This window comes from Erithacus rubecula (assembly GCF_903797595.1).
Source record: "Erithacus rubecula genome assembly, chromosome: 16".
NCBI lineage: Eukaryota > Metazoa > Chordata > Aves > Passeriformes > Muscicapidae > Erithacus > Erithacus rubecula.
In genome coordinates, this window is record NC_136668.1 from 2635219 (window position 1) to 2655491 (window position 20273).

Consider the following 20273-nt stretch of genomic DNA (forward strand, 5'->3'; position numbering starts at 1 on the left):
ATGCTCTGCATTTCTGGCCATCTTGCCTTCTATGCTGCATGACTTGGGAAAAGTTGGGAAAAGTGAGTTGGGAAAAAGCTGCCACATGTTGGTATGGGAATGTAATTACTGCTTTAAATACCAAACTTTCAGCAAAAGGCAACAGGACTCGAGCATGTGCTTAAGCTATTCCTTGGCTTCAGTCTGCACTTTCAGAGGCCAGAACTAACTGGAACAGAAAGGGGCACTTCACCATGTCTTAGCATGTTGGTGTGCCAGGAATGCTGCACATGCCTGAAGTACAGCATGAACTTTCACCATTACCTGCCTAATAATTTTTTAACAAATAATCAGTGTCAAAACTGAGACCCAGCTGATAATCCAGACCTGCTGGTGCTTTGAAAGGGATTCTCTGCTTGCCTGCAGAAAAGTTCTGATCCCATCACCGTGTCCATTTTTCACTTTGCCTGGAATTTATTCTAACACTATACCAAGGAGTCTATTTTATTTTTTTTTTTAACAGAGTAAAAGTTATTTTTAATTATTGCTCTTTGAAGTATATGTGCAAGTGCCAATTGTGAAAGGGGTAGCAATCTCCCCATGGCACAACACCTTAAAAAGATAAGCTGAACAAGGCAGACCCATTTTTCCCCTTAAAAACCAGCATTAGCTTCAATTACAAAACACCTATTTCCAATTAGGTGTTCTTCCCTCAGCTAGGAATAATAAGAATAAAGTGCACCTTCAAGTCAGGCTTCTCAAATCATACAAACAGCTCATTTAACATTGCTTGTATTTCATAAATTCTCCTCTGACTCCATTAACATTACTTCAGTTATTTTAAAGACTGAATTCAAAAGGTAGCTTTCAGATTTATGTATCAAAAGCCTGTATTTATTGCCTCCTGAGAGCCACTGTGCAGATTGCTCACAGGATCTACAGTGTCTGCCCATTTCCCCTCAGGTACTAAAACAAGCACAGCAGCTTGGTCACTGTGCTCAGAGTGATGTGCAATTCCAAAGAAGATTCTCCAGGAGCAGCATAGCTTCTCTCAGTCATGATCCTGACTGCAGCCAGGACACACACCACTAGCAGAACACTTCATGGTAAAGCCCAGGACCATGGCACAATGAACATCTTTTTTGGCTGTGGAAGAAGCCTGAGTTTAGTTAGTGGCTGCCTTATTCATGGTCTAGGTAAGTAGTTTAGGCTGTATATTGTTCTCATTGAATTCTTGCAAACAAAACACACTGAAATTTTAAATACAGCAACATCACTGGTTTGACTCAATGCAAACACTGGCTTAAGAGATTTTTGCAAAGGTATTTATATAAATTCTCATTGAAATGGAATAATCTCTTCCAGGCTTTTTGTGCATGATGACAATTGAAAACTACCTAAAAACCCCCTGAAGGTGCTGCTTTAAAAATAAATTCTTCAAAAGCACAGCAAAGACTTTGCAAATGACTGTGCAGGAGTGAGCTCAGAGTTTATGATTCCCAAAAGTGTTCATTTATAGTGGCTACATCACTGACTGGCCCTTTGATGCCCATTTTTTTTTTTTTTTTTTCATTTTACAGCCTGCCAGGATTACACAGAGCCAGGACAGACTCATGGGTGGCAACTCTCAAGAAAGGAAGCAATTATTTTCTTTCATTAGTGTGTTTTCACTGTGTCACACATATAAAGGCTGAAATGGTCCATAACATTTGCTATGGCTTTGTGCAATCACCAATTCAAATCTGAACACCCACATATTTTTTTATTTCAAACGCTCAACCCACCCACAGGAGGCAAATATTTGTATGGCTTTTTATTGAGATGATGTAAATCTGGAAACAGATGGACAGACAAGAAGCAGGGGAAATGCACATTTCAGTTAATAGGAGCAATGAATCCTATCAGTCATGTTCACAAGGCAGTTTGCTGCACACTGTGAGTGTGCCTAGAGCATCCCAGAGCATCTAAACACTTGTCAATGCTGTGGATTGGAAGAATCCACCAAACTGTGATGAGACTACCTGTGGATTTCCAGGGAAATAACACATAAAGCATATAAAAATGTCTGGCCTGGTGGTGGGTGTTAGATGGGGATGCTTTGGTCAAGGTTTTCTAATTGTTCTTTGAAAAATTTAATCTGCTCTTCGAGGTCCTTCTGCTCAATCAGCAAGGAGGTCTTGAGTTGAACAAAGTGCTGATAGTCCTGGAGCTGCTGCTCTGTCAGGTATTTGGCAAGGATTCCAGAGACCACACGTTCCCTCCTGTCCAGGTTCTCCTTCAGGTCCTTTGCATCCTCCCTCTGTCGAGACAGGAGCTGGTGCCGCTCATTCAGAGATTGCTGATGGAACAAAAGACAGAGCAGCTCACATGAGAACACAGCATTCCTGCCAGACTCCATTCCTTCACTTGGGAGCCACAGTCTATTTAATTTTGTTACTTCTCCTTGTGGGCTTTGTGCTCCACCTGAGTTTTTTCTCGTTTGAATTACTCATTATTGTGGCTTGTAAGGTAAAGGCACGGTGAATGCCATCAAAGCTCACTTCTCCTATGCTGCCCTCATGAAAAATCAACATTCTGGTCATTTTAAAGCATCCTGTAACAATCTCCATTCAATTAGAAGCTCTTTAAGGCACATATTTTTGTGTTTTGTGTGTTGCATGTGGCCAGAGTGTCACTGATACATTAAAAAGATAGAGTGGCTTCTATTAATAGAGGATTTTTTGCTTTTTATTTTATATACCTTTTATAGAGCTTTTATATATCCTCAGTACTCTTAGCATGCATATTTGTAATTTCTTGAGTCTGATAACTTAGCATAGTCCTAGTTTTCTGTGGAGAGACCAAACACCCTAGAGGCCAGAAAGCTCTAAGCTGTCTTAAGAAACCAAGGCCCCCTCTAGAACATACCTTGTAAATTAAGATTTACCCACTCAGGGGGAATTCCTTGGGATGAGGGGAGATCATGCCATTCATCCATTGGGGCATCTTTGTTACATATGTTAATTTGTATAAATTCATTTCTATAAATTGTATACACAGTCTATCATGTGTGTGCATTTTGGGGTGTTCCACCTTAGCAATGTGGTGCACCATAAAGATCCTTATTAAATACCAAGGTAAAAACCCTTTATCCCTTAACTGTGTCTGGCTCTCAATTTTTTAAGACCATGAAAAGGCATCATTGTGATAAAATAACTGTGATGCAGACAGCAACTGTTCATCAAAAGTTTCTTTTGAAGAGCTGGGCTTTGTTCTACAGGATTTTTACACCTTTCACCTTTAGTTAATTCTCATTCAGCTGGAATAATTTTTATAGGGATTACACTGCTGGAAAATGTCCTGTTTCAGGACAGTGTCCATAAATAGGGCACAAAGCAAAGGTCACAACTGACACCCTAAAAATGGAGCCAAATATTGAGACTGCTGGTTTTGCTGACATGAGGGCAAGTGCAGTTAGTGGGAGATGGTTGTTGAAAATGTTGGCACTTAACCAAGTCTTTATTAGGCATTTTATTCAAATATTTGAATAAATTATTTAAATGTGTTTCCTATGAAGAGTGTAAATGCAGTACTAGAGAAACAACACCCTCCCTGCCTACCATAAAGCAAAAGTGTTCAAAATTATTCACATTAACACAACTGACATTTTGGAAGAGTGAATCCTGGCTCTCCATGTCACACTGCATGGAAAGACCTTTTTAGTGCTATTTTGTGTGTGAACTGTGATGAACCTCCAGAGATACAGGTCAGCAGCAACACAGCTCCAGAAAATTCAGTTATTCCAACTCTACGCTTTTCCAATTTCAAAATGAGAGATAACAGCACGTATTGCATTAATAAAAAATTGTCTAAGAGCAATTAACAAGAGCAAGGAAGCATAATTCCTGGGATAAATTTCACTTTTCTTCTTCATAAAAAATGAGACTTTCCAAGAGTTGAAATTATTTCCTGGTGACATGAGACAATTCCTCATTTTTTTCACATCAAAGCTGGCTACTTGAGTTAAACTACAGTGTGTTTTATCTCCAGTAATGACCACACCTTCCTGCTTGCAAGGACAAATCCATTTAGTGAAATATTATTTCAAATAATTTTTTGATTGGTGGTTTTATGCTGTTTACACTCTTTGCACAAGTTTTTCAAATGTGATGATTGGTGGTTGTTTAAAGCTTTGCTGTCCACTCTTATTTTGAGTCTTTTAATTTTGGCATTTTGTTTTTCTTCTGATTTAGCACAGTTTATGTTTCAGCAGATTTGAAGGGTTTCAACAAGTTGTTGAAAAACAGTGAAAAATGGTTCATTTTGTGCACTTGTAATAAATACTGGTCTAAACTAAGAAATTCACAGAAAACCTCCTAAGTGTGTGCAAAAGAAGTAAAATATGCAGAAAAACAACATGGAGAAAAGCAGCTAAATACAGTTTGGCTGGTGCACACCATGCAGAGTAAGGCTTGGATTTGTTCAGAAATGTTGTTGGGAAGGATGAACCAGGAAAACCTTACAAATATGAATGCTTAGATTCTGAGAATATAGAAACCATGAGCGAGATTGAAATGAAAGCCATCTTTGAGATACCAAACCTCAGTTACTAAATAACTAGAAGACAATGGGATGGCCAGCTGAAAGTAATCCCCTCTGGATAGAACAATGCCTTCTGCTGGAGAGCAGGTCCAAAAGCCAGAGAAGACCCTGCTAGGGTCCAAGAGTAGTTTTTAGAGGTTAAAATATAACACACCATGGTAATGTAATGATTCTTATAGGCTGTATATAAATGCTATAGAGTTTGTATCTTGTGTTAGATTGGTTAGTGGAAATTAGAATATTCAACACAGAAGAAAATTTATTGTATTGTAAATGGAAAATCGCTCTCTTGCTCTTGCTCTTACCTCTCACTGTTACCACCCCTCCCTTACCTCACTCTCTCACTCCTTTCTCTCAGCCCCATTCTCTCTCTGTCCTACTCTGGGCTGTGGCTGGCAGCCCTTAGCAGGACTCTGTACACCCAAAACTCACAATAACCTGCAGCTTTAACACCAGCACACACAGAGCACCTGAGTTTGTCCCTGAGGACCATCCACCCCAGCACAGACTCCCACAAAATGTCTGTAGCAGCCCAAATGTGTTGGGCAGTGGTGCAGCTCACCCTCTCCTCAGCCCCTGTGCTGCCATCCACCCTGCTGAGCGCGTTCTGCACGCGGGCCAGGCGGCTGGACAGGCAGAGCAGGAGGCTCACCACCTTCTCCAGGTCCCCCATGAACGAGCTGTAGCGCTGGAACTCGCTGGGCTGGCACAGCTCCTGCACCCTGAGCTCCAGCTCCTGCCCCCAGCGGGCACATTCCCTGGATTCTGAGAGAAGCAGCTCCTGCTCCTGCCACAGTGCCTGCAGCCTGGCCTGGAGACTGCCCATCAGCTCCAGCTGCAAAAACAGCAACAAAATCACAGAAACTGTTATTGACAGCGAACATCAGTTCTGGAGAATGGATCTTCTTCACATTGCTGAGTTCTTGACCTTTAAAATAATTTTAAGCTACAGGAAAGAAAAAAAGGGGAAAAGCAGCCAATATTTTCTAAGCTGTACTTAAACTCTGAAAAGCAAATTGCTGGTAATCACCTTAGCTGGTGATATATTCTCTGGCTCAGAGAGTTTCCAATCAATCAGAAGGGAACTGCAATAAAGATTACAACATGATTACACAGAGCTCTTGTTCTAAGACATGAGCATGAAATCCCAAGCTTTGGAAGAACTGACTGGAATTTCATTTATGATATGACAGAAAAAGTCAGTTCCACAGGCAATTCAAGCAGGCCACAGTGCCTGGGTACAAAAGTGATTAGAGGAGGCTGTTTCATAGGCAAGTTATATGGATCAAAGCCTCAAGGAGCACACTGTCAGCTTCTGTGGAAATTGGCCAATGCACCATGGACAGCAGGTAATGAGCAAAGCAGGAGGAGCTTCAGGAAGGCAGATTGCCATTACCTGAGGTGGAGCATGGCCAGGGAAAAGAGCCACCTAACTCTGCACAGATACATATCACCCTTCCCAGCTCCAGACCTCTGCTACTGTCCAGCTGTGCCCTCATTCTCTGCAGGGATGGAATTAATTGGGCACTGGAATGTGCAGAAGCTGCTGCCAACTCTCAGAGTAAAGAATATTTCTTATTTAGGCTGCCAGTTCTAATTTATTTTACAGATTTTGAGATTAGATTTGAGTGTTAAATTGGGAGTTTGCTGCTCTGCACTGGAGCTGGCTGTGTGAGGAAACCTTTAATGATGAGAGATCTGAGTCAAACCAGGCAGGAAAATGTTACCATTTTATGATCAATGTGCCAATTTGCCAGGACTTTGACAACTGGCAAAAATTGATCCAGTTCCTTATGAAATATTATTGGGATAAAAATATCCATAGTAATAATGACATTAATAAGGATTTCTTTGTCATGATGGAGAAACAGTGGTCCTGTGATGGTCATCTACATACTTTCTTAGATGTGATGTCATCCAGCTTGTTTGTGCTGTCTCTGTTCCTCTTCAGGACTTGGCTTGCCATAAAGGCAGGATCTTTGCTTCTTTGCTTGGTTTCTTGTTCAGATTTCTGACATTCTTCTGGTCCATCTCCATGACTTTTCCTGCTATTGGAACAGAAAATAAACACCCATAGCAAACACTTAACAGGTTTTTTTCACAAACACTGAATTAATGGTTTTATCTGTCTTGACTTCAGGATCACTCTCCTCTCATCACAGATCTTCTGATTTTTTTAGAAACTATAGAGCAAAAGATTTGCAGCCTAGGTCTGTCAGAGTCCCTTTAATAAAGAACCACAAAACCACTTTTCTTGCATCATATACACTTAGCCTCAGGAATTTCTTGGTATGTGAATCAGAAAGCTGTATGTTTTTCTAATAAAACAAAAATAAAACAGTGTGCTCAAGTTCATCTTACTACTAGTATGTACAGTATCTATACATTAAATGGATCAAAGTGCTAGACAATTTTGTTTTTCTACTTACTCATTGTCCTGCACAGTCTGTACCTTTCCCCTTTTCCTGCGTGATTTATCCAGCACGGAAATGTTAAGAGGAAACAAACCCTCCATCAGGTCCAAAGCAGTTTTTCTAAGAGGATCAGGCATGAGCACATCCACCAGAGAGCTGTCTTTGGCAATGATCTCCATGGCAAGCTCCTGGTATTGCTGGTCCTCAGAGCACTGCAGTCTCCTTGTGGGCAGGTGTGTCTCCCTGTCCAGGTGAGCCTCGTGGCTGTTGTCCATGGGAGTTTCTTGGGCAGGTGAAGCTTTGCCTGGGTCTGTGTCTCCTTGCTGGGGCTGAGCTGATGCTGTGTGCAGACCCTGCTCTGGAGGAGGTGCAGGCTGCTGCTGCTCTGGGCATGTGAGTGCAGCATCCCCAGGCACACACTGAGCTCTGCCTTCCTCCTCCTCCCCAGGGCTCTCCGTGCTTTCACTCCTTGGGGCAGGAACAGAAGGTTCAGGAGTCTGCTCCTTTTCATCCTGGCCACACACGTCTCCAGTTATGTCATTACATTTGTGATGCTTGGATCCATCTTTCTCAGCATCATGGAAGCTGTAAGGAAGAAGTTCCTTTTATTTGAGATATTCCCTCTATAATAGATATTCTTGCAGGCTGTTTAAGAGCTGTGATCAAATGTTTCTGATGTGATGGTTCTGTCTGGAACTTTCAGTTAACTTTTATGCTAATCTGGTAAACTAGGAAATGTAAGAAAAAATTTCATTTTTTTTCCCATAAACCATTCAAGTCTCCAGAATCCACTGGGATATTTTTGAAAGGGTGAAAATTCTTTTACTACAAAAGAGTCAGCATCACTGCCTTGCTGAGACAGCCTTCAGATGCTCCTCAAACCAATTGAGGAGCAAAGCAACTGTGGAGAGTTAAAACATAAATTTCCTAGTTACTAAACAGCACAGTTGTTTTATTTTCCTTTTAAAAACCACACCCCAATCCCCTATTGCAGCGGTCCTGATCACATACTCTCCAGGGCGGGGCATATCGAGCTGCTGGGAATGCTGTTTTCTCCCGAGCTCGGGTGAGGGAGCTGTGATCCCAGGGATGGGATGGAGCTGGGACACTGCTCAGGGACCTGGCCCTTCCCCTTCCCGATTTTAGAGTGACCCAGACAGCACCGGGTGAACATTCCCATATGGACAAGGAGAGGGGGTCACGCTGGGGACACGGCACAGCCTTACCTGGGGCAGCTCCCACAGCTGCAGCACGGTGCTGCTGCACCTCTGGCACATCTGCACGGGCCCTGGAAGGGAAAACAGCACCGGGACAACCAGCATTTCAGGAGAGACAGATGCTAAATTTTGTTCCCATGTTTGTTATCCCCAAAAGGGGAAACTGATGGTAGATCACCGAGGTTTGCGCTTTTTTTTTGTTTTGTTGGGGGTTTTTTGTTTGTTTTTTGTTGTTTTTTCTAGGGGGAAAGGTTTGGGTTTTGTTAGTTTTGGGGTTTTTTTAAATCTTTGGGGTGTTATTGTCTACCTCTTTTTTTATTAATTAAATTGCTATTATGCTCTTCCTAGGTAGCATCCATTTCTTTCCCCCTAGAAAACCAAAAGAACAGCAGTCAACAAAAGATACCTCTCCTTTCATAACAATTCAGAAATCCAGCATTGCTGGGAGTTTATCAGTCTTTTCAGTAGGGTAATTTTAGTGGTATGTTAAATTTTTTTTTTTTTTTTTTCCCTTTATCTTCTTTATTCTCCTCAACAATATTGACAGCTACTGCCTTTCAAATTCAGGAGCCAAGAAGGGTTGGTCATTTATGAAATTCCTATTTCATAAATGCTCTGTATCTTCCTCTAGTGGTATTTTTTGGAGTAGGGCTCTAATGAAGTTGCTGCCATTAATAATAATGACAATAATGACTGCTGGAGCACAAACAGCCTCCTCCTGCACACAACATGTGCTCTCTAAAAATGCATCTTCCAAGTGCCAGAGACCCTCCTGACTTTCTTTAGGTACTGGTTTCTTACCTGTGTAGAAGAAGGAGTGGATTTTGGTCTCTCAGGAGCTCTCCCAGATGCAGAACCACCTGCCTGGGGGAGACTTTCAGCTGATGGACACTTGCTGGCACAGCTCCCATCCCCTCCCTTGGGATTGCCCCTGCTGGCCACCTTCAGTGGGGGAGCATAAGGCAAGGGAGGAAAAATATCTGCTGATTTTTGTTCAGAGAGAAGTTGGCAGAAAACCTCATCATTTTGCATCTTGCTGCTCCCATTTGGGTTGGAAATGTGGCCAGAAGGCCCTTTGGGATTTGACAGCCTCCTCTGCAGGGGGAGGTGTTGTGAGCTACCTGGTCTTTGGCTGATCTTTCGTTCCATGTATTTCACCAGTGCACTGTGCTGGATTTGTTTCAGCTCTGTCCTGGAGACACTTGAACTGGAAAATGCCCTTCCTCTGTTCTCCAGACCCCTTCTCCTGGATGCCACTGCATCTTGCTCAGGGATTTCAACCCTAACTTGACTCCATGATATTTCCTTATCCATTAGGTGATTGAGCTTCTCAGGCTCAGAGTAGCACAGTTTCTTCTGCTCTTGGGTTACCCTTTTCCTTCCCCCTGCTTGATCTTTTTGTGGATTCTGTATTTCTTCATTTCTGTTGAAACTTTCCAAGGATTCTAGATGAGAAGGGGAGCAAGGAGCAGGTTTGGCATCCTTGCTGGCACTGGATAACGAGAGAGACCGAAGGTGTTCAACTGATGGTCGTTTAGAGGATTTCTGTCTCAGTCTGACAGGCAAACTCATCTGTAAGTCTTTTCTTTTAAAGGAGGTTTCTTTGAGAACCTTCTTCTGAGCCACTTTAAGTTTCTCTATATAGTCATTCTGGAAAGTGTCTTCTGTGGATGACGCAGAACTCCTAAAAACGAGATCTTTGTTCTGGAGCAGGTCAGCAGCACTGTGCTGATGGTGGTAGCTGCTTCTCTGAAGCTGATGCCCTTCCCTTGGTATCTCTGGACACTGTGCTGAGGCACTGTAGCTCCTTGATGGGATTTCCTTTGGTGAGCTCCTTGAGTCCTTGCTGGGGTGTCGGACACGGGTGGTTTTCCCTGCAGAGAGGTGGTAAAGCATGGGAGTTGCCTGCCTGGTTATTTGCTCACCAGCATGCTCCTCCTGAAGCTTTCTGAAGAGCTGTGTTTGAAATGCAGGCTGGTGTTTCTGGACAAGAGGCTTCTCTTGTTCCAGACACATGCTGAGGTCAGGACTGCTGTTGTTACCCTGGTTTTCTTTCTGGACTTCACGTAATGACTGAGATGTGGAATCTCCCTCTGCTCTGAACAAAGCCATGTGGCTTGTGCCATCACAGCACTGCTTCCTTCCCTGGTCCAGCCCCTCTACTTCCACAGCATTGCAGCTGCAGGACAGTGCTGATCTCTGCACTTTGCTTGGCTGCTTTGGGACTGGTTCCCTAATATTGCTCAGAATTTTTCCTTCAGAATCACAGCACTGATTTTTGTTTGCATAACTGTTCATCTTCCTGGGAGCATTTTTATTTAGAAGAGCATTCTCTATATGTTTTAATTGTGAACTGTCCTCAAACACACCCTGATCCATGTCTGAATGCCATTCAGCACAGAGGGGGCTCTGAGCACAGGGCAAGGACTCTTTCCCCTGACTGAGTCCTGGCCCAGGGCTTGGCAGAGCTGCTTCTCTGGCACTTGGCTCACACACTCCCCTGGGACACTGTTTGACTTCCTGTGTATCATTAACAGCACTGGGCTTGGAATGTGCTTGGTGATAGCATTTGGAGTTTGTCTCTTTGGAAATTTTATTAGCATGACCTGAATTATAAGCAGAAAGTATTTTGGGGACATTTGCCACAGGGTCAGTCTTTACATATTCTTGAAAAATGAATGAACGAGGTCTGCTGAAAGTGTGTGGATTGCTTCTCTTTGTAGGTTGTTGTGATGGACTCCACTCTCCGTTTTCCTCTGTCTTTAATGCCTGAACTTTTGGTACCTTATTTGTAAAATAAGAAGAAAGGCCCTTGTTTTCCAGAGTCTTTTCCCTATGAGGCCCTACACCTTGCTCTGTACCTGCATGCCAGTGCTGTCTCCATGGCTCATCCCTGTGTGCTGGCTGGTGCTGCACACCAGCAGCTGCCTGCACAGTGCTCTCAGAGTGCCCTGCAGAGCCTGGCCTCCCTCTTGGCTTCTCCCAGGGTCTGCCAGGGATGTCAGGGGGATGGCTGCTGAGCTCTCTGGGTGCTGCCAGGGCTGGGGGCTCCTGACCTGAAGTCCTTTGGGTGGGGGCAATTCCATCTGTGAGAGTGGTGCTGTGAGAGCTGCTGTGGGTGCTCAGCCCTGGTGCCTGGCAGGGCTGGGGGGAGCTGAGGTCAGAGTGTGCAGCACTGAGATGATAAATCCCTGTCACATATTCCAAGTCCATGTAAGGGATCTGCTCTGGCAGCACACAGTTTCCACCTTGGCATGATGGTGTGGGGTACTCTGGAGCATTTGATCCTCCTGAGAAGGAGCTGTAAGCAGAGTCTGCCCTCCCAGGGAGGTGCAGGGGATGGTCCATGCTGCTGATGGACTTCACTGACAACACATGATCATTTTCAGGAGAGGCCACAGGCTCTGCCAGCTTCCCAGTTCTGCCACCTTGCCTGTGAGTCCATCTTTCTATCTCATTCCCAGCTGAAGTCATGCTGTAGTATTTCCAGAAATCCAAGTCTGATTAAAAGTCCACAACCGAGTTGTTAGAAATGAAAACTTTTCTGTACAATTACATTCCAATAATACCTAGAGGATCCTAAAAAGAAAGAGAAATGTGTGAAAAAGACTCAGTGGGAAGATTCTCATGGCACATCTTGGAAAACCCTTCCCAGAGACCTAAAAAAGGGGCTTGAGACTGACAGAGCATCATGATGAGACATTCTGCAGCCAGTCCCAAGGCACAGATTTGAAAAGATGGCCAAATATTTATGGTTGCAGCTCAGAACTCCCCTGCAAATGGACTAGGAAAAAGCACTGGCATAGAGTTCATGTATGACAAATACACAGTTTTTGCAGAGTCTGGAAAACAGCCTGTGTTTGTCAGCAGCACCTGACAGTCCCTCTCTGATTGCTGTGCAAGGTGCCCATAGGTTTAGTTCAAGAAATGGATCCCCAAAAGAATCAATGGGCCAAGAGAAGATGAGCAGGAGATTCTTACACCAACAGCATGACCCTAACTTTGCATCTCCCTGATGTGCTCCAGGCAGGAGCCTGGCACCAGAGTGGGCATAACCAGCAATCTTGTTTAGTAATTCTCATTTAAACCAGCTCTAGAAACTGATTAATTATTAAATAAAAGGTAAGCACTCTTGAAAAACTTCATTGACAAGTAAAAGGCCTTCTGAGGAGACACAAACTGTGTCCAGATCTCTGCAGAATATTACATGTCTGATTTATTCATAAAGGTTGAACTCAACTAATTTGCCATTCCCAATATCATATTTGTGTGGTGGGATCTCAAAAAGGTGGCAGAAAGAGAGGTTTCAGGGAGTTGTTTCTATTTCATTAAAAAAAATAATCACATTTCTACTTTGTTTCAAAGACAGTCCTGGTATCATTCATTTTGAGCCAAAGGAAGAGATGGATAGGAGCCAAAATACACAAGTTGATCTATAAATGAAACTTGGACTGGTGAGGCACACTAAATAAATTAACTAGTTTCTGGGAAATGAAAACAGCCTAACATCACAAAGTGATAATTTGCCTGCTGTTTCTTTCAGGGGTTTTTTGGGTGTTTGTTTTTTTAACATTTCAGTAAGAAACCAACTCAAGGATGTCTGGAGCTCTCTCCCTCTTCACAGATGATTTAAAACACAGTTGTGAAATGTAATTGTCTTTCCATGAATAACAGGGTCACAAAGCAAACAGGAAGCACCAGTGGCTGGTGATGCCATCCCCCATCTTTTCACCATGGTGAATTGAGGAATTTAAAGAAATATAAACCTTAGGTACTTGATGAAAGGAAAACCTTGGATTTTCTGAAACCACTGAGGAAAAAAAGCAGTGACACTAACAGCAGGCTGGGAGGGTGTCACTGTGCATCACTTCAGATACTGAAACACACCTTAGAGAAAAACTGTCTTACTTCTTTAGAAGAGGGCATTTCCTCAACTCTGGCAGCAGAATCAATTATCTCAGTGTGTTCAAAGTACTCTGTGGAAACCACCCTCTCTTTCCCATGTAAGAGAAAATTATTAATGTCATTAAAACTCAACAGCCATGAACAATGACATTATTGTTCTCAGTGGGGAGGCAGCAGAGCTCCCTCATGGGCTGTGCTGTCTCTGGGGCTCAGATAGATTCTGGCAAGGCTGGAATGCCACGTGCCATTCCAGAACAGCTTGCAAAGCTTGCATTGCACACCACTGAAAGCAACAAGAAAAATGTTAAATTAAAGTACATCAGAACCAAACTGAAAGATGGAGGGGAGTGTATTACAGTGAAGGAATACAGGAAGTGCATTCACTCCATGCCCAAGGAAGAAATAAAGCCACTACCAACCTATTAAGTTCCAAAGTTGTTTATTTTTTGTTGTTAAAAACAGAGGTTAACTTAAATTCCATCCACATCAGCCTGTTCTGTTCTGGGGAAAGGTGATTTGCACTGCACAATCTTGGATTCTTTGCAACCAACTCAGTATGTCAAAGCCTCATGTCTGGCAAATTAACTCTGATCTAAAAGAAATCAGAGAAAACCTAGTGACTCCAGGCCACAGTCAGTGAACAACTTGCCTGTCTTAAAAGGGCAAGATTTATTATAATTACAGTGTGGTGTTGTTTGACCTCATTTAGAGTCTGCTAGGTGCCATAATTGACCTGCAACTCACCTGCACTTACATACAGTGCTTGTCCTAAGAAATCCTCACCCATCAGAAACACAGCTCTTCTCTCTATCAAGTCTCTGGTTTGCCCTCAACAACCAGGAAAAATGGCCCCTGGCACACAACAATAATTTGTGTACTTGTGGAGTTCCCTTGAAGTGACCAACACAATCTTTACATCAGAGAAGCAAGAATGAGGATTCTCCTTAATAAACAAAAGCACAGTTCTCTTTTTGTATAATTGTCCTTTTTATACAAATGGCTACATGAAAATGAAGGGGAAACCCACAGCTGTTAATCTGGATCAAACCACAGTACACAAGTGCTCTCCACAAGAGAACAAGTGTGCAAAACACAAAGCAAACACCTTGACCAACCCACCACTATTATGTCATGTCCAAATTTGTGAATTTGTTGCTTATCAAAGGGTAAACGCTGGCTGTAAATATTAGCTGAAATTCTTCAGATTCCAATCTGTTTCACAGTGTGCAGCACCTGATCCATCTGCTCCCCAGACCATGAGATCTAATTGCTACAGGAGATCACCCGAGAGACTCTTGCTTCAGCAGGTGATCCTCCTGGCTTTCCCAGGGAACCTGGAGAGGCAAGAATCCCCAATCCTGGGGAAGTCAGGTGTGGTCTCTGGCATCCCAGAAACCTTCAGCAGGTCATCAGGTCAAAAATCTCAGTTTTTGTTCTAAATCTCAGTTTTTATCTGGGCAGGAAAGGCTTGGCTCCTGCCCTGGCTGGAGCATCTCCCAGTGGGATGATGGAATTTTATCAGTCATGCACTGGGACTCAGTGGCCATGAACAGGAGATATCTCCTGGAGGGAGGATGGGCTGTGGGAAGATAAAGATGATTGCCCAGCTGGTTTAAAGATGGCCCATTAGCAGAGAATATGTGCCAGGAGATCAGGGGCACTGCCCCACCTGGCTTCAACAAATGGGACAGAACACACATTTCTGGCCCCATCCTGTACTGCAACCCAAGACAACCAGACTCTGAAATATCCAAAAATTCTGGACAAATGTCTGAAATCTTCAAATCCCATTGCTTTGACATTGCTGTTGAAAGGGTGAGAGAAATGGAAGGACACCACATCCAGGAAAGTGTGGTTAGCATTGCCTGTGTGCCCAGCATCTCTGGAAGTCCCTCTTCTCTCTTTCTCAGCCTTTTCTTTTTGATAGATACTCTCTCCTTGTTATTCTGTGTTTCTAGCCTATAATCAGCAATTTTATCCCCCTGGACTTTCAACTTTAAGCTTCAAACAGGAAGGCAAACATAGCAGATGATATTGCCTTTGGTTGACTGAAAAAACACACTTTCTGCTAATCTGTATTTTTTTTGCTAAGATTTCTGAAGACTCTAATCCCTGTTTTTATCATTTGGTGCAATTTCCAGATCTATTGTACAGGCAGGTAATGGTCTCCAAGGGTATTGTACATCAATACTCACAGACAAAATCTCACATTTGAGTGGAAGGCTCACCCTGCTACTGGGGGCCAGGGAAGCCAAAGTGTCACACAGTCCCAAAACAGAGCCTAAGTGGCATTTAGAGGAGTTTTAGGCCTTGTGTGTACAGAAATAAATTTCACCATAGTCTGGGGAATGTAAACATTTCCAGTAAATCCATGGATACACACTTGAGACTTTCTAGAGCTATCAAAGTGTTGTGAGAAATTTAGAGAATGATGAAAGTAACAATAATAGAATGCATCTCAGTATCCCCTTTGTTGTGAAGGGGCACAAAGAAACTTTCCTAGCCTTCCTCTGCCAGGCTGTCTGCAGAGGAGGAGATCCCTGGGAGCTTTGCTGGAGCCACAGGCCACAGTGGTCCATCCCTCTCCTGCCTGGTGTCCCTTTCCACAGGGATGGCACCTCACTGATGGACATTTTGCCATGATACCCACTGGGTGATGAAAAGCTGCAGCCCAAATTAACAACTTTTGGAGGTGAGAGCCCAATCACCAGCCAAAGATTTAATGAGGAAGATGAGGTTTGGCAATTACTCACAGCCCTGTGAGAGACCTTTTCTGGGCACCCAAACGAGCCTGACCTTTTAATTAGAGCAGTCACCTATTGCATTCCTCTCCATTGTCCTTGAATTCCCTTACTTTCCTTATTCAGCCTCCAAAATTTCTCTTGGTTTCCATCAGCATTAGTCTCTATTCTATTAAACAACAAATACTTATTATTTTTTCTATCTCTGTGAGCCTCAGAAAATTATTTTGCCACAAATCAGTTTAATCCCAAATGTAATGCATTCCTTACCAACCATTTCCATTTTATCTCTTTTAATGTCATCATATTTTCCTTATTTATTTTTAAAATCCAGTCAAGCTCACTTGAGGCCATAAACTTAACCCCATCCTGCTTTTACAAGCTACAAAAACACAAGAGCATTAAAAAATTGCAGACTCTACTAAAAATCCAAATGAAAAATTATCTAATGACACTGTTGATTTTTAAACATGTCTTTAGAATTAATATGTGTTATTAATTGACTAATTAATAGAATATAATTAAATTAATATATATATAATAAAGATGTTTTCTCATTTCTATCATGTTGACTGCTTCCCAGCAGGGCTGTCCAAGAATCATGAGGGAAAAATTAAATTCTCATAGTCCCCCTGACCCACTCCTGGCAGCACTGAGCTTCCCACAGCTTAGGCAGCAAGTCAAGCTCACAAGAGAAGAAACTGGCCTTTAAACAGGGCTAATCCAGGTCAACATCTCCTTCCACTTACATGGGTTTAGTCCAGAATCCTCTGAGTTGTAGTTGGCTAGCAATCTGTGCAAACACAGTTTTAAAAACATGTTCATTACTAATTACCTATAATAAGAAAAAATGAAGTGCTTATACAGGCAGCTGCCACACATCCTAAACCCAATGTACTCCCAGCACTGCCTGGATCAGAATTTGCATTTTCCAGCTTTATCAGAGCTCTGGTGGAGCTGGTGCTCACTCAACCTTACTAGTGAGAGTTGGCTAGCTGGGAAATGCCATGAAGTCATCTTATCTTTGAAGAATTGTGGTTTCCTGGCACCTACATATGCTTAATTCTAATATAAAACTATTTTCAGAAGCTTTATGGGTGGCTGTGTAATTGCAGTCCAAGAGTCCTTGTCAGAGCACCACTGCAGATTCCCATTTCTACATGCTGTAGTTATGTTTCCATAGACAAACCTGCAATGAGAACAAACATTCCTGCTGCAGCTCCAGCTTTAGACAAGGATGGATCCAGAGGCACTGACTGGGGAAGGAGCAGTGTCCAGTTTGCCTTGTATTAAGTAAAAGTGGGATTTTATCTATATTATTGATGTATATAAATATATGTGTTTATGTAATTTAAATTATAGCCTCATGTGGATCAAAAAATTCGTTCTCCAGTCCCTAAATGTACTAAGAAGCTTTTTGCTGAACTTTACAAGCTTTAGATGTGCAAATGGAGCTTCATCTAACCAAACAATCTCCTGTACCTCAGAGTATATTTTGCAAACACCTCATTTATCCACTGCCACACCAGCAGGATTCTGCCTTGCCATGAAATCATTTCAGTCCCACAGCAGGAGCAGAAGCTCTCATCTTTTCAGCACTCCTCCTAACTACTAATTAATTTTTAAAATATCATGTAACTTCTCCAGTCTTTCACAGCAGCAGTGTAAAACATAATTGGCAAACCATATTAGCACTTCCATTTTCTTGTGTATAAATCCAGGATTATGAAGTCATAACAATTAATTTGGTATTTTAAAAAAGTCATTGGGTCTTTCTTATTTTGACACAGGAGACAGAAACTATTCCTTTCCAGAGAATGTCTGTTTTCAGTCTATTTCATCCAGATGTTAAACGTAATTGTCTTCCTTTGGACTGGGGCAGACAGTAATGCAATATCCAGATACTGCAGAACATTCCACTGGAACAAAAGGAAACCACCAAATATACACAAGAAAGGATATATTAGACTGCTCTGTTCCTTTGGCAAATATTGCATTCCAATATTTTCCCAGAGCTTTTGTCTGGGCAGAATTCATAAGCATTTATGCTTAATCTCACTAAATGTATCTCTGGTATCCACAACAAAAAATGAAAACCTGGATTAGTAGTTAAAAATAATCTGGAAATATCCCATAGTTACCTGAGAGCAGGTTTAGTGGTGGAGTGGGGGCTGCTCAGAATTAGGACAGAAATCAAATCCCTGGTCTGCCAAGAGTATCACAGAGTCCCAGAAGGGTTTGGGCTGGAAAGTCCTCAGAGATCACCCTGTCCCTCTGCCATGGCAGGGACACCTTCCCTGCCCCAGGATGCTCCAGTTCCCATCCAGCCTGGCCCTGGGCACTGCCAGGGATCCAAGGGCTGCTCTGGGCACCTGTCCCAGCCCTGTCCACCCTCACAGGGAACAATTCTTCCCAAAATCTAAACTAAGCCCACCCTCCTTCAGCCTCCCCTCAGACCTGCTGCAAGACTGGCAGCAGAAGTGGGGGAAGCATAAATAAATTCAGTGCTGGGAAAAGGCAGCAGAGACCTTGTGAGACCTTCCCAAAACAGGTGACTCAGAACAAGTCACCTGTGGTGACAGGTGAGTAATTCAGAGGGCAGGGGCAGATTCAGTGACAGGGTCTGCTGGGTACATACAGGCAAGGCACCAGTGATTCCCTGTCTGCAGCACTTCATTCCACCATCCACACAGAAAGATGTGAGGGTTTGCAGATCCACATTTCTGTATTTAACCCATTCTGCAGAAACTCCCCTCTGAGCTCCCAAATCAGTCCTCTACAACCTGCATTTCACCATTAGCCTCAAACATTGCCTGTGCTGGAGAATCATTTAGTACATTTTGTACCAAGGCAGCTATTGTCTGTATAAAAATGTCTACCTGCCAGACCCTTACCTAACCCATTTAATACATGCATTAATGCATGTAGTCTAAAGAACCCACATAAAATCTGCACATCAAGGGCAGAGCAGAGCTCCTGTGATTGTGTTAGACTCAGGTGACACTCCAGACTGTCCATATCCACAGCAGGGGTGCAACTGGCCCCTTACACACTACAACACACTGATAATTTTAGCATTTTAGATAATGTTGCCCTGAAGTCCAGGTGGCCTGGTGCAGTCATGTGTGCCTAAGACAGCTTCCAGCCCCAAGTTAAACATTTCAAAATGTGTTTTTAATATTTTCCAGCACACATCCTGCCCCTTCCTCTGTTTCCAGGCTGGCTGTTACAGAAGGGTGACTCAGAGTTTGGCAGCAGATGCTCCAGTCAGCCCTTGGCTGGGAGAAAGGACTGATAGGAAACACAGCACCTAGGCACCTGCTTCTCCAATATTATGCTTTCTTCTCTCAGCACCACCCACCAGCTGGTGCCTGGCCCTGGATGGGGTTTTGAACATGTTCAAGCCATCCCTCCCCAGTGGGAGCATTGGCTGGGACAGAACATCTGCACCTTCCCTTCCCTGGGGCCTCCCAAACCAGCTGTAAATGCTGCCACCGTGCCACAGGCACCACACACGTGCCATGGTGCTGCAGGGACCTGGCTGCATCTCCAGCATCCCACCCAGGGGTCACAGACTGCCCCAAACCCTGCGAGGTGCCAGGACCTGTGTGGTGTCCCCCAGCTGCTGGAGGGACACTGCTGGCAAAAAGGAAAAGCTGCTTGTCAGGAGAGATGAGTGACTCATCCACCATTCACTGTGGCCCCCAAAGGTCTCTGAATCCCTCCCCAAACACGTGCACCTATCCACAGGCTAAGGAGCAGCTCCTTAGACATGGATCAGCAGCATCATGTTCTCCAGACTTACAGCAAGCACAACATAAAAAACAGAGTAATCAGAATGTTCTTTTCATTCTTGCACAAAGCAAATATACAAATAGGCAGCACAGTAACTGCTGAGGAAATATGTGCAGGTACAGGCATCTAAAATACACACACACACACACAGAGAGAGAGGTTTGGTTTGGTTATAATCACAAAAGGGTCAGAAGCTTAGAGCTCATCAGTTGCACCCCCTCTGCCATGGGCAGGGACACCTTGCACACCAGGTTACCTCTTAGCTGCAACAATCTGAAGGCACGTTCACAATGAGCACAGACAGTGCAGATTTTCTACCTCCAGTATTCTCTCTGTGAAACAAAATCCAGTGCTCTGGTTCCCCGTTCCAGCTGTGCCTGCAGGAAAGTTCTCACAGGCAGTGAAGCAGAACCTCTGGAATCCAGCCTGGAGAGCCTCAGTGCACTCCAGGTGTCAGAGGCATCCCCACCTCTCACCTGAGCATCAGGGGGCTGCAGAGCCAGCCAGGGGGGCTGTCCAGGCTGGACACTGGGCTGGTGGTGCTCTGGTGCCAGCAGTGGGACAGAAAGCAGCAAACAGGAGGCTGGGCTGCTCTCACTGGTCAATCATTAACCACGGGGCTGTTTCTGCCCGAGCTCTTG

General features: G+C 43.6%; 1 protein-coding gene across 1 annotated transcript; it reads right to left on the reverse strand.

Annotated features, from left to right (window-relative positions):
- Positions 1 to 1675: 1675 nt before the first annotated feature.
- On the reverse strand, positions 1676 to 20049 carry LOC306808895 (protein Shroom1-like). The gene is made up of 7 exons (XM_079319894.1): positions 19889 to 20049; positions 8993 to 11770; positions 8201 to 8262; positions 6990 to 7559; positions 6458 to 6608; positions 5123 to 5395; positions 1676 to 2317 (listed from the first exon to the last, which is right to left on the reverse strand). Exons 2-7 carry the CDS (start codon positions 11663 to 11665, stop codon positions 2063 to 2065), a joined length of 3984 nt encoding a protein of 1327 aa, XP_079176020.1. The 5' UTR covers positions 11666 to 11770; positions 19889 to 20049; the 3' UTR covers positions 1676 to 2062.
- Positions 20050 to 20273: the final 224 nt, after the last annotated feature.